Below are 18,278 nucleotides of genomic sequence, written 5' to 3'. Positions count from 1 at the left end.
TTAAATAAAACAAATCCGACTTTTTCGATTAACACTCGAAAGACGACGTTTTCCTTATACCTAGAAAGACTAGCAGTGGTCATTTTGACCGCTATACTTAAAAGATTGAAAATTATTTATTTTCGGGATATTTAATCATAGAAAAGATTTGTTTGCTGCGTCATAAATTAATTTAACAATTTAATCATAATATAACCTGTTAATTAGTTTCAGGCAGTTTTTTTTAGATATGTTGTGAAATATAGTGAAAAGCACATTTACAGTAAGTAATTGATATTGCAAAACATTAAATTTGTACAAAATAGAGGACATTTTCTAAGCATGTAATCACTAACAAGAATTTTCAACTATTTGTGTGATCCATTTCTTAAATGCATACATATCCTAATATACTTACATTGCTCTTTTTTACAATATTTACAAATAATCATCTTCATCACTTTGCCTGTACATGAGCCACAAACTCTTTTTGCAACCAGAACAAATGTTCGTAGTTTTATTACCACATTGTTTCATATCATTATTTTTATAAGAATCCTTTTGCGCAATTCTAGGTTCCAAAAAATTATCACAATCAACTAATGAAAGTATATTATTTTCATCGCTAGGAATGTATTTCTCTTCAGATAACTCAGACCGTTCATCCGAACCGCAATCAATTTCCGACAAATCCTGCAAAAGTTGCAAGAATTCATTTTCTGATAAGTTAAGTTGATCCTTCGCGACATCATGAAGAGAATTAGGAGACGGAACCCTTCAAGAACATTGAAAAAACAAACACCTATGTTTTAAGTGAAACACATATCTTGGTGCAAAAAATAATTCTAGCACAAGTTTTGAGAATCCACCTGTTCTAAATCAACCCATTTTCAAAACCAAAAGAATTTCATGTGTCCGGTCACATGCTTTTCAAAGTTAACTTTCTCAGCTTTGTCCTCCGCTATAACAGCAGAAAAAAAGAAGCATGTGACCAACAGGTGCTTTGCATTTTCCTAACGATTCAAAGAACTGCACCTTACCAGCAGATGTTACTCAAACCTACTAATCATAAAAGAATGCTACACACCCTGACAACTTAAAAAAAAAAAAAAAAAAAAAAAAAAAAAAAAAAAAAAACCATAGTACACATATCTAATAAGAGAAAAGTGAACAAAACCTGAAGCGTAAATAAGTTTGATGAGTGGTCATAATGACCGCCGTCAGTCCTTCTAGGTATAAACATGTAAAGCGACTGTAATAATGAGCCTAAAAAATAAAATTTACTCGTGCGAGATCTTAATAAATAGTTAGGAAAAGTCGATAAAGGAAAAAGAGTTTGAAAATTAAACGCAGCAAATATGAGCGTTTGAAAATCGCTTGGGGTCAAAATGATCGCCTCTATCTTTGTAGTACTAAAAAAAAAATCATGAATCCTGGTGATTAGTTGCATACCTACAAGGTCTAGCATATCTGGCAAATTGGGAGTTTTCAGGGGCTCTCCATAAGAAAATTTTAAAAATTAAAACCAAAATTCAAAACAATTTTTAATATTGTTACAATAGGGGAAGGAGATGCTCCCCCAGAAATCTTTTATCGTTTTTAAAAAAATGCAGTATTAGATGATCATTCAGTATTATTGCGTGAGAAGTTTTCACCCTCCCCCCCCCCCACCTTTCAAACAATATATTAAATATATATTTTTCTTAATTGAACATTTTCCAAAATATTTCTTTTTCCAGAGTTAAAATTCCTAGCCCTTCCTCAAAAAGAATGATCCACCAAGGGGGAAAGTCGACCCTCACTCCTCCCAGATACACAACTGTTTAGACGCATTAAGATGATCTAGAAAATATGCCTAAAGCCACAGGAAAGGCTAGATTAGATTATTCGATGTTCGATTTATCGAACTGTATCCAAAAAAACATCGAAGGATTTCAAAAAAAAAAAAAAAAATTACAGAAAATTTTGGACAGATTGCTGCCTCTCTTTCTGTTATGCCCCTGGAGAAAGTTACTCTCGCCTAACCCTTTAGGCGCACCATTGGTGGTAATACATTTGTTTTATAGTTTTGCTCTTGGTTTTAAAATTCAATGAGTCCAGATTCCTCTCCCCCCCCCCCCCGCCCCCATCCTCTGTAACTTCGACTAATCAGTTTTGCTGTATCTGATTTCACTCGTTTTATTTTTATTTTTTAAATCAAACAATTGAAATCGGTAGTTTTACTCATACGATTCAAGTAACATACACTTAGATACAAATTTTTCATTCCCAAAATGTTACATTCTTAAAGGGAAAAATAATGAAAAGGTTAGATTTTTTCAACTCTTCCCTTTTTAACAGAACTAAATGATTCATTACTTACTTCATTTGTTGAATCAAACCAAATCGAGCAAGCATTAAATCGCAGTACATTTCAACTACTTCCATAGCTTCTACTAAGTAGTCTTCTCTAATAATATGTTCAACTCGAATTTTCGCTCTTTCAATTTTACCATTAGCAAGATAGTCGGCGATTTCTCTTCTCGATTTTTGAGCCAATTCAGTTTTCTTCCTTTCTAACAGTTTCAATCGGTTAATAGCAAGTCTTAAATTGGTTTTCAATTTACTATAGTTACACCCTGTAGACAACATGGTTGGTTTCCAAGCTTAATAAGAATTAAATATGACTATTTTTGACAATCAGATGACAGAGTTTCATGCAATCAATGCAACACTCAGGGAGATTAAAGGGAAGGAGATAAATCTTTACTATGCAGAAGTGGCAACGTTTGTTCACTTTTTCCAGAGGGCGCTGTATGTGCACCGCTCCCGTCAATCGCAGCAGATCAATGTAAATGATGCTAAGTTTCTCATTTTTTTAGAGGCAGCTATTAAAGCAAAATAAAGAAAAAACTGCTGGAAAGTGGTTGTAATAAGGGGCCAATATAGTGGACGATGTACGGCTTTCGTCTACAGGAAGTTTGCGCAGTATTTTGATGGAAAAATTTATTTTATTTTTCATCACCAACTTGCCGAATTCGTCTGCTATTAATATTGCGCTGTGCGATGTTTTATTTTTTACGAGTGTGAATGTTTCTATTCCTGAAAATAATTGACGAAATGAGAATATAGTAGAATTAATTACGTAAATACTTTTTTTAATTAGTTGTAAATTTCGTGACATGCTACGAGAACTAATTAAAGCGAAACAATTTTTTGCTTTCACGACCTTTAACAGAAAAAAATAAATGTTAATGTTCTATTCACTTAACTTCAAGCTGATATTGATTGTAATAATTTTGTTCACGTGTTTACTCACTGCTTAAACAGAACTGTTATCATTATTTTTTTATTATTATTGCATTTTTTTCTACAACCAAATCGGAAAAAAATCGGGAAACCTTTTTCATTTAAAAAATACACATGATTATTTTCAACACAAAACACCACAAACTATCTCAAAAAAGCGTTCCAAGGTATAATTTTTTTGAATGAATAAGGTTTCTCGATTTTTTTTCCATTTGGTTGTCGAAAAAAAGGCAATCTGTTTAAGCAGTGAGTAAACACGTGAATAAAATTATTATAATTAATATCAGCTTGAAGTTAAGTGATTAGAACATTAACATTTATTTTTATCTGTTGAAGGTCGTGAAAGCAAAAAATTATTTCGCTTTAATTAGTTCTCGAAACATGTCACAAATTTTACAACTAATTATAAAAAGGATTTACGTATTTAATTCTACTACATTCTCATTTCGTCAATTATTTACAGGAATAGAAACATTCCAACTCGTAAAAAATAAAACATCGCACAGCGCAATATTAATAGCAGACGAATTCGGCAAGTTGGTGATGAAAAATAAAATAAATTTTTCCATCAAAATACTGCGCTAACTTCCTGTGGACGAAAGCCGTACATCGTCCACTATATTGTCCCCTTATTACAACCAATTTCCAGTAGTTTTTTTCTTTTTTTGCTTTAATAGCTGCCTCTAAAAAAATGAGAAACTTAGCATCATTTACATTGATCTGCTGCGATTGTCGGGAGCGGTGCAAATACAGCGCCCTCTGGAAATAGTGAACAAACGTTGCCACTTTTACACTAGCAATCCCGTAGGACATTTCTCTCCTTCTTCCTACTCCGTGGCAACACTCAATGAACACAGCACAAGACTAAAAAACAGGTTTTAGTGTTGCCACACGAGTTTTGAAATACAAAAATTAAATTTACTGTGCATATGTCCGTAGGCTACGGTCTCATCAAATATGCACATTTTTGATAGATTTTTTTTTTTGAAAGTGAATTTGCAATTTTAAAAGGAAATTTTATAATTTCTTATTACCAGGCACCTAAATGATGAGCCTGCTTTTTTACAAATCGCCGGAATTTGATGTTGACTGATCAGATTTTGGCGATCATGTCGGAGAGAAAGCAGCGACTTGGCGCTTCTTTTGTTTATCTGTCGCCGCGACGATTCGCGCATTCGTGCTCTTCTTTACTTTCCTTACTCTCGTGAAAAGTTTGGTGGGAGGGGAGTGTACACATTCCATGGCTTAAACAAGAGCTAATTTTTTTAAACTTATGTTCATTTACTCTTTGCGTATTTTTTTTTTTTTATCTTCAGACTAGCCTCTTTACTCTAAACAATTTTCAGAGTTTGAAAGTTAAGCTTTTGACTTAACAAGTCCTTTGAGGAGTGGTTTTCGTGGTAACTTTGATGACTTTTGAAATTCTTGTAACATGGTAAGATGTTTCTTGTAAAGGATGTTTTCTAGCTATATAATTCTTCAGTTATTAATTTCAATTTTGAGCTGAATAATTTCTTAAACCCGTAAGAGGGGACGTGCGGTCTCACAGACCGATCAAATTTTCATCATACCACCCCAAATGCATGCTTAGTCCTTTTGAATTGTTTTGCCGATAGTGTCTTTGTTTGAGACTCCTCTGACATCACCCTCTCCCATGAAACTCTTTCCAAATGAAGTTGGTAGTCGTTTGGAGTGGGGGGGGGGTACGACTTACGACTTATGCGCAAGTATATTGGGGTGTATCAGAAAATACTTTTTTTTTAAATTCAATTTGTCAAATTCATAAGAAGTTGCCTCTATCGACCCACATATTACAGAAAAAAATTTCAACCGAATCAAAAAATATTAAGGTGTCCCGCACAAAGCTTTAAAGTTTATAATTTTCTCCAAAAAATAAATTTTTTCTAAATTTTTTTTTGGAATAACAGAAAAAATTTAAAAAAAAATTTCAAGTCGAAAAATGTACGCAGTAAAGTGTCAGAGAAAAAAGCAAGGGGGAAAAAAGTATCATAAACAATATTCGCAACTCCAATTAACTATAGGGGCGCTGCAGTAACTATCTAATGGCGGATGAAACGAATGCCGTAACTTAAAACTTGCTTTGAAGCTAAATGACTGACAGTAACTTTTCACCGTGTTTGTGGGAAGCTTTCCTTTCTATTCCTCTGAAATTGCTTTACACCACAAACTGTCTAAAGCCAGTAATTTATCCTAAAGAAAACACATGGAATGGAATGTTTTACCTTTTGGTGGTATTGTTAATCCCCGCAAGGGTAGCGTATTCAAGCTGTAGAGTTGCGACTACGTCTCCTGCATTTATTCTATACTTCTGTAGTTTCCACAAAAAAAAAGTATTTTACAAGATCACGTGGATGGTTAGAAACAGGGTTTCCAATCCCGAATTCTGTGGGATCCCGCATGATATTTTACGGGATTAAGAACAAAACCTGCAAAGATCTGCTGTGCAAACGTTTTATAACTTTTGCCCCTCATAAAACGATTATTTTCACAAGCATCATTTGAAGTTTGAATCACTTTTCCCGTATTTCTACAAAATGAGTAAGAAAACTTTTGTCTCATTTGATGAAGGCTGAAAACGAATTTGTGTTCTCAATCGAGGTTTCAGTTTCATACATTCAGCAGTTGAGAAAATGCATAAAAATTATAAAAGTTTTTGAAAACCAACACTAAAATTCAAAACCCAGAAATTTACGCTTTAGAAAAAATTGAGAAAGTGTAGTACAGATTGCAAAACCCACTGGAGCAGCCAGAATACAATGTTGGAACACTTCAGTAAGCTTAAGGAAAACACTCGAAACCTTGAACTTGCTAAAAGTGCACAATATTTTTCTCTGAAGAAGAAAGCTATAAAAACCTCATTATGGTTTCTAACCTTGTAGAAAATGCCTGCCAATGTCTTTGTCACCATGAAGCTGATATGATAAATATGGGTGGTATCTTGAAAAAATTATGTTTGGATGAATAACTGACTAATCTGCAATATTCGTAAAGAGGCGACAGAAACTTGGATGAAACACAGGATGACTCACAGTAGGTTAAGCGGATCAAGTTTTTGATTGTCTCTTTCAAGTGAGAGGTAAAATTAAAAACTTTTACTGAAACTGGCTTGGTGAAATCAGTGTTCACTCTGTGCTGTAATGAATCAAACGCACTGATACGATGACCAATGTCATTATAGTTAGCATGGATACAGCAGTACATAAATCAAAAAAATCGTATTTGTCTGAAATTTGAGCAAAAGCGAAGCATGACTCCCATAAGAAACAAAAAATATTAGAAGGTCATGAGGTTTGTGGAGATCTTCTGCTAAATGTCCACAATTATTTAAACTAAAACTAACTGCTGTGGAGCCATAGCTCACATTTTCATCAATTGCATTACTTTTGGGGCAAAAATCCCTTCCCATCCCATACAAAGCGAAGGATACACTTTTTTGCTCCAAACGATAGTTACTTATTATTATGTGGCTTTGCAATACTCTACAAATGGTGTACTGAAAAAGCCTCCAGCAACACTCACACATCCTTTTAGAGATGTTGAGAAACAGTAGTATGGAAAAAGGAAAACTTGATATAATATGATAATACACACAATATTCTACATATGTTTTGGTGTTTAGTTTTTTTAACTTAATTCTTGTAATAACCTACTTTTATGTAATTAAATGAAAGCTATGTTTGCAAGATTATTTTATAACCTTTAATTTTTTTCTAAACTTCACAAATTTAAATAATTTCTATCTTTTAAACATAAAGAAATGTTTGTGTAAAAAAAAATGTAAAAATTCTTTATTAGCAAAGATATTTTTAAACCAACATTTGCGAAATAAAATTTTAAAAGCTGATGCATTTATATTGAAAATTCTAACTTAAACTTTTGAAAAATCCTTTTTTTTTCCATACTATGCAGGAACCAAAATGCCGCATGAGAGCAAAACCTTTTATTTGACGATAATTCCCGACCTTATTATTCACAATTTTCAACTTGAAAAAAATTTAATATTTTTTCTGTTATTCAAAAAAAATATTTAGAAAATATTGATTTTTTAAAGAAAATTATAAACTTTAGGCCTCTTGCGGGACACCTAAATATTTTTGGATTTGAAAAATTTTTTTATGTAAGATGTGGGTTAGTACGGACAATTTTTTGTAAACTTAACAAATTGAATTTTGAAAAAAAAAAAATCCAATACACCCTATAACAGCGATTCCCGAACTTTTTAAGCCACGGAACCCTAGGTGCTTTACATTTACGTCATGGAGCCCCATTATTGTTCGTGACTGGAAGAAGAAATATTTGCGATCTGGAATTCAAATGATAAAACACAGTTGTGGAAGATCTTAGACAGCATTAATGGAATAGGAGTTGAGATTCTCCACGGATATTTTTCAAAACTGAAATCTTAAATATGCAACACTAAGCCATCATAAACAACATTAGAAAGGTTGGGGTTCGGAAACTTTCCCCTGGAAGTTTTCGATATTACAGTATTAAAAACGAAAACTTGGACAATATTTAATAATTTTGGCACAGTGCTAAGGTCAGAGGCGCACCTCTGGAATCTTCTTGAGAATGAGGTACTAAAAACAAAATTTCAACGAACTTCAATGATGTGGGAGATATGTACTTCATGAAATTTCCTTCAGAAATGTTTTCTAATTTAAGTCTTAAAACCGTAACTGCAGACGTTCTTCATGATTTTATGGGAAGGATGTGGATTGCACATTTTCCTTCGAGAATATTTTAAAAATTGAAGTTCTAAAAATGATAAAAAAGGGAGGATTATTTTTTAATGATGTTGGGGAAGGATAGAGTTGGGGTGTGTAAATTTGTTGAGCTCCTCAAAACGTCTATGTAGGCTATCTTTGATGATGTTAGGAAAAGGGATGGGGTTCCGGGCGCTCCACGATTTTTTTCAAAATTGATATCGTACGTATGCAATAGTAATTTCTATTCTGAGTGAAATGAACTTTTTAATTTCCCTTGATTTAAATTTATCAAATTAAATCTTGGGTGATATTAAAAGGGTTGGGGTTCAGGATTCTCCCTGGATATTTTTTGAAATTTAATTCCGAAAAAGGTAATTTTTGACTTTTTTGGATAAATTGAAAGGAAGGGATAGAGATCAGGTACCCTTTCTTGCCCATCAATTTTTTGAAATCGAAGTTCTAAAAATGAAATTTTAAACGAGTTTTTATAAAGTTGTGGAGAGGGTTCTTGTGGGCAGGAGAAGAGGAGGCTCTCCCAAAAAGTTTTCAGAATTAACAACCTTAAAACGAAATTTTGGACATTTGTTGACTGCAGCCTTGTGCGCTGTTCCCTTGAACTAGTTTTGAAATTGAGGCTTTAAATACGAAATTTTAATTCACCTTTAATAATGTGGAAGGCGTTAGGGGGTTCTTGACCAGAACATTTTCTGTTTTTTTCTTGAATCCTTATAATTTTAGGAGCCTTGCATCCTTATAATTTTTGAGGCGGGCTGAAGTTGAAAGGGCTCCTCCAGTTAGTTTTTGAAATTCAAGTCCAAAATACGAAAAATTTTCTTAATAAAGTGAGACGTTCAGGACCATCCTGTAAATTGTCTCAGAATTGAAGCCCCATCCCTTTTCCTAACATCATCAAAGATAGCCTACATAGACGTTTTGAGGAGCTCAACAATTGAAGAAAATGAACACTTTGGCTATCTTTAATGATCTTGGGAAATGTGGACGCGTTACATTTCTTGTATCTGAACGGTCCCTGTCGCAGATTTTAATCGACACAATAGACTTCTTTTCTTTTTTCATTTAAGGTTGAAAAAACTGCATTTTTTGATTTTATAGCTTCAATTTAGCGCTTCTGGTACAGGTGTCCTCCTGCTCTCCTAAGCTATGCCTTTGGTCATGTTTTGAATTTAAAATAAAGTTTTCTTGAGTAGCAATGATATTTCACACCGTTAAAAAAAAAAAAAGTAGCAGTGCCTGAAAGGGAAAAAGTATCTGGAATTGAGAAAGATGTCAAATGAAATTAGAACAAACAAAGACAATCTGACATTATGAAAAAGCTCTTCAACTTAAATGCTATTAGGTGTGATAAAATGAAAATGAGTATTTTGTAAACATGCGCAATGTTGAAACATTGATTCAAAGGAAAATATTTTTCACGGAAAAAAAATATGCCATTAAAAAACAATGGCTGCTCAAGGCGTATGCACAGCAGAAATTTTCTGGCACCTCGGCGGCCAAATATGTCACTGCTAATGACGACTAATATTTACAATGTGGCACGACATTTTGAATCAATGATCTCCTTACTTTTTATTTTTTCCTCAAATTACTGTAGAATTTTTTGCAACTGTGGCGAAACCCTACTCATCCTTATCCCAAACAGTCTTTGGGAATCGCTGCCCTAGAGTATATACAATCGGCACAACATCAACATTTCAAGCAGCATTTGCCAAAAATAACCTAATTGTTTGCTGTAGGGATTTTTATAGTGCAAAGCTTCTATTCTGCAGACACATTTTTCTTTTGATGCAAAACATCTTTAACTATTGCAGCCTTTTATGTACTACAAAGTCAAAAAATATGATGAGTGGGATACATTACATTGGTACCAGAAACACCTATCAAAATATGTCTTACTATTACAGAAGATTTAATTTTGATTATAGAAAAAGCAGGGGGCACCTGGGACTAAAATGGAGGCAAGGGGGGGGGGATTCTCAATTTACCTGATAAATCACTCGATTTTACCGACTGATAAATTATGAGCATGCAGAACTGCCCACCAACATCTAATAAAAGACTACAGGTATCATTATATATATATTAAAAAAATGTGTTAAAAGTGCAATATTGCAATACCATATTCAAATTTATAATCAATAATAACATTTTTGGGAGGTCAGGGTGTGCTTTCATCAGGGCACCGCTGAGAGTTAGTGAATATCAAGGGGCAGCTAAAACTCTTCCAATGCTTATAATCTGCTGAGGTAAGAGCAATTTAGATAATGTAAAAGTGTTTTCCAATTTTATTTTTCAAAAAGATAAGCTTTCATGTAGCAAATTACATTCATTCCTGATTAGGTACCTGTTTTAAATTATAACATTTCTTTTGCAACAATGATAGGAAAAGTATTCATATTATTTTTGGATTTTCTTTTAGAACTCTCATTTATTTAATATCTGGAGTATGTTAACTTTTATTTGTTTTATCCCTCATGTAGAAATTTCGATTTTGTGGAGAATTGGATTGCCCAGACTGGGTGCTTGCTGAGATAGCAACTCTGGCTAGAATTGTAAGCACATTTTTGTCCTTGGATGGTGTTTTCATTCATTTTTTTTTTCCATTGAAAAAGGGGTTTCTTATATCTTTCTCAGATATCTTTTCATCCATTAACTCTTTTCTTGCCATTGAAAAAGGGGTTTCGTGTAATCCCAAAAGACATAAGTAAAATCACCTGAATCACATTTCTGAAATTATTTGCATATTTTGTGTTTTTTTTAAATATTATTTAGATACATAGCTGTTTAACACAGGTATTTTTTCTTAGTGTTATCTTTATTTAGTTTAGTGATATTTTATTACTCATTGGTCCATGTTGAGATTGATTTAGTTTGTTGTTCTTTTTCTTGTATAGGTTTTCTTTTTTCAACTATATATTTCCATCAATAATAAAATCATGAATAAATGCATTAAAAAAAGAATCTAATGTGGACCCCCCCCCATCTACATGTACTATTAAACAAGCGATCCCAGGGGTGCCCACCTGGGGGGGAGGGGCTATAATTCTCTAGCATATTGCATGAGTAGTAATAGCCCAAGGTTTGCTAAGAATACTAATGATTCAAAGCTAATAAATTAGCTAAGTGTGATGCATAAACAGAGTTAGCCAAACTATAAATTTGAAATTCATTTTCTGTTTTGTGAATTATCTTGAACTAAGTGATGAAAAAGTCCTATTATATGCAACAACAAGTTTATTAACGATTAACAATTGTATAAATTAAATTCAAAGAAAAAGTTACTAACTTAAAGCCATATTGAAAATTAAGCTTCATCTTAAACTATTTTTAAACTCAATCTTATTTTTGTGTACTAATCCCAATTTACTATTACCAAAGATCATGTCGAAAAAGATTTCTTGATCTGCATTCCTAGATACTAGATACTAATACCAATTCAAGATACTGGACGAAGACTAAAATCAGTTAACGCTTGCGTAAAAACTTCATGACATTTGGCGCCAAAACTAAGTCACCAAAAAATGGTTCCAACTTTATATTAAATGTTCAATTTCTTGCCAAGCCTATAGACTACAAACACATATGACATCATTGATATATGAGACGCTGAAGACACCTCAGGCGGAGAATCTAGCCACCCTAGATCGCTCGTATAATGCTTAAATATTAAAACATTGCTACTAAAAATAATGCATTGATATTATGAGTGATCAGTGTAGGTACAGTAAACTCCTAATTATCTGCAGAATAGAGTGACATGGTAACCACGGATAAGTAAATTTTGCGGATAATCCGCAAAATAAATTAAAAGCGATCGCTAAAAAAATTCAACATTCGCACATAAACTCTGCCAGCAATGACCTATTAAATTAAAAAAATTTGGCGACATTTAGCAGTTTCTCGCCAAATTTGGCGCCAGAAATAAGTTACTAAAAATGATGCCAACTTAGCGATATCTGTTTAATTTCTCCCCAAGTCCATAGCAGCCACTCAAGCAGATATGAAGTCACAATCATGTTCGTCGTCGCAGGGCCCAAATGTTACCGTCGACCCAAATCTAGTCAGCATAGCTGCCAGAATAATGCCTAAATATTATAACATTACTGTTAAGTAACCCTTATACAAAAAATGTTTAATAGTTTATACGGGGTGTCCAAAAGTAATTTTCCCTATATACAGAGTCCTAGCGGCCTATTCGCTGAACCTATCGATCAAAAATTTTAGATACGTTTATTTAAAGGAATGCGTTTGAGATTGATGATTTTAAACAACGCAGTGATCTCATGGCTGCAGTTACAGTGATAGAATCTTAAAATTTTCCAATGACAACGCCCACTTTTTCCTTGCACAAATTGATCAGTGTATTGATGAGCCAGAAATGGCATTGTATCGATCGACGTGTGACGAAAATTTAAGCACCGACTGAAGAAACACGCTTTCCACTCTGCATTTTAAAGATTTTGTCCTTAAGCTTTGCACATGGTGTTTAGTGGTTTGTGCTTTTAATACATGTCTTACCCTGTGAGTTATGCAAAATGCTTCTTTTTTATATTGTCCCTAGGATAAACAATTTTCATCTTTAAAGTTTTTGTCACACGCCATGCGTAACAACACAATTTGAGGTTTTTTAATATGTGGATCAATTTGTGCAAGAAAAATGTGGGTGTTGCAATTCGAAATTTCTGAAATTAGTTTACTATAACAGAATCTGTGTTAGTACTACGTTCTTTAAAATTTTCGCGATTAGGAAAACATCTGTTCAAATAACCGTATCACAAATTTTGATTCTAATGGTTCAGCGGACAGGCGGCTAGTCAATTTCTTGCAAAAATACTTTTTTTTTTCGAACAAAAGTAGCATTATATTTCTTCTTAAGCTAAAAAATTTTGTAATCACTTTGGCTTCGAGAAAAAAGTTTAAAACCAACATAAGTTCATTACTTGACCATTCTGGTTAACTACTGGCATTAATTGCATTTTAGACAACCAGTAGTTGGCCACCCCTCAATCCCAGCATAAATGATTAGTAAATTGATGCAATTTTTTATATTTGCTTAATACAAACATGGATGATCAGCATTTATCAGTAAATGAACCTGAAGAACAAAATTTAACGTCGAGGAATACAATAGAATATTTTATCTCATGACAATTCTCACTAGTAAGAAAAGTGATTTTCCTTATTTTTTCTATGTCTTTATAATTGTACCGTCCTAACCTCCATTCAAAACCTAAGTTACAACTAATAAATTATAAGAGAACACTTTGTAGGATGCTATAAATTAGGTCCAGCAATTAGATTAAAACTATCTACTTATTCATTCTTGTTTTGTACATATTATTGCTTGAGTGGTCAACTACTGGCATGCGGTCAACCACTGGCGAATCACCCTACAAAAGCTTTAATGAAACTATTGATCTTTTCAGTCTTCCATTAAGATGAAGCTACTGTGCAATCAGGTTGTCAATAGTATACTTGGAGAACCTATTGATGTAAGTAACTCATGTTATTCTATCCCTTTTGTTTTGTGTTAGAAAAGTAAAAATCATAAAATGTAAATTTTCTGCCCAGTACTGCATGCGTATAGCTAAACTTTGATTTTTTTTTCAAAAGTTTTGGTATTGTTTATCTAGTGAAATACAGTATGACAATTTTAGATAACACATTTATCTATATATAAATAAAGTCATGAAGGAAAGAAGTAATATACAACTACAACATTTCTCATTATTTTTTCCAGTCTTGCTTCAAACTCAATCCACAAGATTTCGGAATTATAAGGAACTGATTACAGGAGATTGACTTAATTCTTCTAACAGTTAAATTTCACTGTCAAATAGAAAAAGTTTTACTTTTTAGAAAAGACTGCTTTTGTTACTTAAATTAGTAGTTTTCTCCAATTCCGTACATGAATTGCAGAGTACTACAAAGTCACATTCCAATCAACAACTATCGTTTAGTACGCAAAAGTGTGCCCAAAAAGAATCCAATCTATCTTAACTAAGCATCGCTTGTATGGGATGACAGACAATTTTTGCGTGGAAAATAATGCGCTTGATAAAAAGGCATATTGTGACTCCACTGCAGAAAGTTTTGCAGAGATTGAATAATTGTAACATTTAGCAAAAGATCCCCATAAACTTCATCATCTTCTAAAATAGATTTTTCTCTTCTTATGTGGGTCGTGATTGGTTTTTGCTCAAAGACTGCAAATTTCGGACGAAAACAATATCTATTTGTTTTGTATATTGCTGTTTCTAATTTAACTTGCATTGCTTCATTCACATTGGTCACTGTATCTGCATTTGATTAATCACAGCTACCACCACCTAGGAGAAGTAAACCAATAATAACATATATAATATAATATAACCAAACATAACCAAAATGCTTCCTGTTTGGACACACTTTATATTTGGATAATTTCTTGCATTGATAATAATCTTGCAAAACTTCAACAATTAGGCTAAGTGTTGTAGTTTATGTTGTTACTTACACTTTAATCTTCTATTATTCAGCTAAATTATTTTTAACTCATGGTTTATTTTAATAATATGAAGTAAAAATTTTTATTTTGTTCTTTGGGCCTCAATGAGACAAATTTTTTGGACCACAATGAGATGTCTCATTATGGCCCAAGCAGCAGTAAGCAAGTGTAAAATACTTATCTACTTCTTGTTTTAGTTTCCAAAAAAGAAATTTAACAATAAAAAATAGACTTGATTTTAAAATATTTATATTTTAACTAATTATTACGAGTGAACTTTTTATTTTACTACACAGCTTTGTACAAAACAAAACTGGTTAGGTGGTAATAAAGTTGCCAAACATGGTACTTATGTACTTATTTCAAAGCACTTTATAATTATAATTAATAGTTGTATAAAATAATTATATAAGTTAAGCATCAATTAATGTTTGGCATTTATTATTTTATTCTTTTCTTGAAATCCTAATGATTTTTTTTTTTTGCTTAATGTAATTAAAATTGTTTTGTATGTAAGCATAAAATAATAGTTTAAAAAACTAAAAAAACAATTTAGTAGCAAACTTAACTGAATAGTTAAAAATAATCTTTGGATGACAAGTATATAAAGTAATTGACCAAACACTTAATTTTACTGTAATAGAAAAAAAAGCGTGGGGGGGGGGGCTTTTTATCAGTTGTCTTAAATTTCTTCCACTTGTTATCCATGCAAAAACCTAAATAGGCAACCCCCCACACTTTTTTTTATCACAGTAAAATTAAGTGTTTGATCAATTACTTTACATACTTGTCATCCAAAGATTATTTTTAACTTTTTAGTTAATTTTGCTACAAAAGCATGTTTTTTTAGTTTTTTAAACTATTATTCTTTTATAATGGAATGTATCTTAGTATTCTATTGCATTATTTGCATCAGATACATTTTGAATGCTTTTTGGTAAATTCATGTGCAAACATTGTTACACTCCACAGCTCTGATTTGTACTTTGTAAGTAATTCAAATAAGCCACTGGCTATTTGTCCAAAGGAAAGTTGGACCCACAAACATAAAAGTTAAGCTAATAAAAGCATGTTATTTAGAATAAACTAATAACTTATCATTAATAAATTAATTTGATTACAGAATATTGCATTGTCATTGGATCTGAGGTTGCATTCCAAATTTTAAAAGAATCTGATACAAAAAGTGGGCGAAAATTGAGTTGTAAGATTATAAATTTAATTTCTATGTAGACAGGATTAGAATGCACGCCCAATGATTCCCGGAGGTAAACGTCAGCAAAGACCCGCGTCTTAAAGTGCTCGGCTACGAACGCTCATAAAGTGGTGGAATGGACAATAGCAATGTGAATCTTCAGTGGGCAGAGTTTAAGGAAAATCTAGCGAATACGGTTAGGGATCATGTTCCTTTTAGGAGAAAGGGTGTCAACACTAAAATTTGGCCAATGTGGTTCTCCAGGGAAACTAAAGACGCTCTAAATTACAAGCAAGCTGCTTTTCATAGGTTTAGAGAAACAGGTCACAGTGCAGATAGGCTCCAATATTGTAAGGCAAGGCGTAAATTTAAGTATTTGGTACGGATTCAGAAAAGAGAGTTGGAGCAAAGACTGGCAGATAATATAAACAGGAATCCCAAGAGGTTTTTTGCATACGCTAATTCGGGGAAAGTTCGAAATAGTCATATTGGGCCACTGGTTGATGAGCACAAAATTTTAATTCAGGACGATAGTGATATTGCTAATGTTCTTAATAACTTTTTTTCGAGTGTTTTTAACGATAACTGTATCTCAACAGTTGACACCAACAAGACATAAGCTATAGTACAGCTTGAGGACTTTGTATTTTCCAGGGATGACGTTTTACTTCATTTGAAAAAAATTAAAGAGACTAAGGCTCCGGGGCCAGATAATATTTATCTGAAAATTTTAGTTGAATGTGCAGAGGAATTAGCAGATGTAATCGCAAACATTTTCAATGCTTCTTATAATTCGGGGACAGTGCCAGAAGACTGGAAGCTGGCTAACATTACACCTCTCTTCAAGAAAGGGTCTAAAGGGAGTGCGGGAAATTATAGACCTGTGAGTCTAACTTCGGTGGTTTGCAAAATTTTTGAAACATTAATGAAAATTAAGATAGTAAATTTTCTAGAGACTAATAATCTATTGACTAGTTTTCGGTACGGTTTCAGGAAAGGTAAATCTTGTGCAACTAATTTATTACATTTCTATGACAAAGTTACCATGGCTTTGGACAATAAGAAGCCTGTAAATGTTGTTTACATTGACTTTCAAAAAGCTTTCGATAAGGTACCGCATGTTGCTCTACTTAGCAAATTAGCTGATATAAGAATAGGAGGGAAAACTTTCATTTGGGTAAAAAATTGGCTGACTGGAAGGAAACAAAGAGTAGTTGTAAGTAGGGGAAATTATTCTAATTGGAGTGAGGTCTTAAGCGGGGTTCCTCAAGGATCAGTGTTAGGGCCTGTTTTGTTCATTGTCTTTATGAACGATATTCACAAAAATATTTCTGGGAACATGAATTGTTTTGCTGATGATGTCAAAGTTATGGGGACGGTAGAAAAATGAAGAACAAGCAAATCAGCTGCAAGAGGATCTAGATCATATTACGGAGTGGGCTAATAAATGGGGTATGGCTGTTAATGTTGGGAAATGTCAAGTGCTACATTTAGGGCATGGAAATAAGTGTACAAGTTATTATTTGCAAGGTTCAGTCATTAGTCAGGCAGACAAAGTTACTGATCTGGGGGTCCTAATAAGCCAGGATTTAAAGTTTAGCCAACAGTGCAGTATTGCTAGCAACAAAGCCAATAAGATGCTTGGGTTTATCAATAGATCTATTTCAAATAAATCTAAAGAAGTTCTTCTGCCCTTATATAGAAGTTTGGTAAGACCCCATTTGGAGTATGCTGTTCAGTTTTGGTCTCTTTATCTTAAGAAAGACATTAATGTATTGGAAAGGGTTCAAAGGCGGGCTACAAGGCTAATAAGTGGACTTTCCCACTTAGATTATGATTCCAGGCTTAGAAGGCTAAAAATGTACAGTCTTGAGCAAAGAAGAGACCGAGGGGACATGATTCAGCTGTTTAAATTTATTAAAACGAAAGATGTTACGGGGCTAAAGTTTAGCACTGAAAACAGGACAAGGGGTCATTGTTTTAAGCTATTTAAATCTCAGGCTAACATGGATATTAGGAAAAATTATTATTTTAGCAGGGTAGTGGAACCTTGGAACAGCTTACCGGAAGAGGTGGTAATGAGCAAAGGAGTAGACAGTTTTAAGAGGGCCATTGATCTTCACTGGGGATTGTAAATTGACTAGGACCAGTCTAGCTGGGCCCAGAGCCTGTTGCTGGTCGTCACTTTTGTATTTGTATTAATAAGCTACTAGCTCTTAGTTTAAAGGAGAGTTACTCACAAACATACAAGTGAAGCTAATAAAAGCGTGTTAAAAAAACAATTTTAAACTTTTAAAATATGCTTTACGCAAAAATGTTTCTTTGCAACTCTGGGCCTGAGTCAGAGGATAGGCTTTTATTACTCTGGTTCTAGTTCAAAAATGTGTTATGGAAAAAGTATGAGAGATTTAAGAGAATTAACATATGAGATGGCAATATTTTAGGTAAAAATAATAGTGATTATTCAGCTGTCCCATTGTGGCCCTACCTAAAGTGTCATAGTGGCCCATAACTGTGCCACTATGACACTTTAGGTAGGGGAGGGTTGTGGCCCGGTTATGGGCCACTTTAGCTAGTGACC

General features: G+C 33.3%; 2 protein-coding genes across 2 annotated transcripts in view; one reads left to right on the top strand and one right to left on the bottom strand.

The window, feature by feature from the left end:
* The window catches only part of LOC129218219 (IST1 homolog), a 35,389-nt gene extending 32,697 nt beyond the window's left edge, over positions 1-2,692 (bottom strand). The window contains 1 exon segment of the mRNA XM_054852439.1: positions 2,342-2,692. Coding sequence (XP_054708414.1) covers positions 2,342-2,610 — 269 coding nt within the window. The 5' untranslated portion in view covers positions 2,611-2,692.
* Positions 2,693-4,471: 1,779 nt separating this feature from the next.
* LOC129218394 (COMM domain-containing protein 4-like) overlaps positions 4,472-18,278 on the top strand; it is a 41,107-nt gene continuing 27,300 nt past the window's right edge. The window contains exons 1-3 of the mRNA XM_054852643.1: positions 4,472-4,702; positions 10,496-10,567; positions 13,442-13,507. Coding sequence (XP_054708618.1) covers positions 4,700-4,702; positions 10,496-10,567; positions 13,442-13,507 — 141 coding nt within the window. The 5' untranslated portion in view covers positions 4,472-4,699. The remainder of the gene's footprint in view (positions 4,703-10,495; positions 10,568-13,441; positions 13,508-18,278) is intronic.

The sequence above is a fragment of the Uloborus diversus genome, chromosome 3 (genome assembly GCF_026930045.1).
Source record: "Uloborus diversus isolate 005 chromosome 3, Udiv.v.3.1, whole genome shotgun sequence".
Taxonomy (NCBI): domain Eukaryota; kingdom Metazoa; phylum Arthropoda; class Arachnida; order Araneae; family Uloboridae; genus Uloborus; species Uloborus diversus.
The sequence above is the reverse complement of the archived record's forward strand: the minus strand, read 5'-3'. Positions and strand labels throughout refer to the sequence as shown.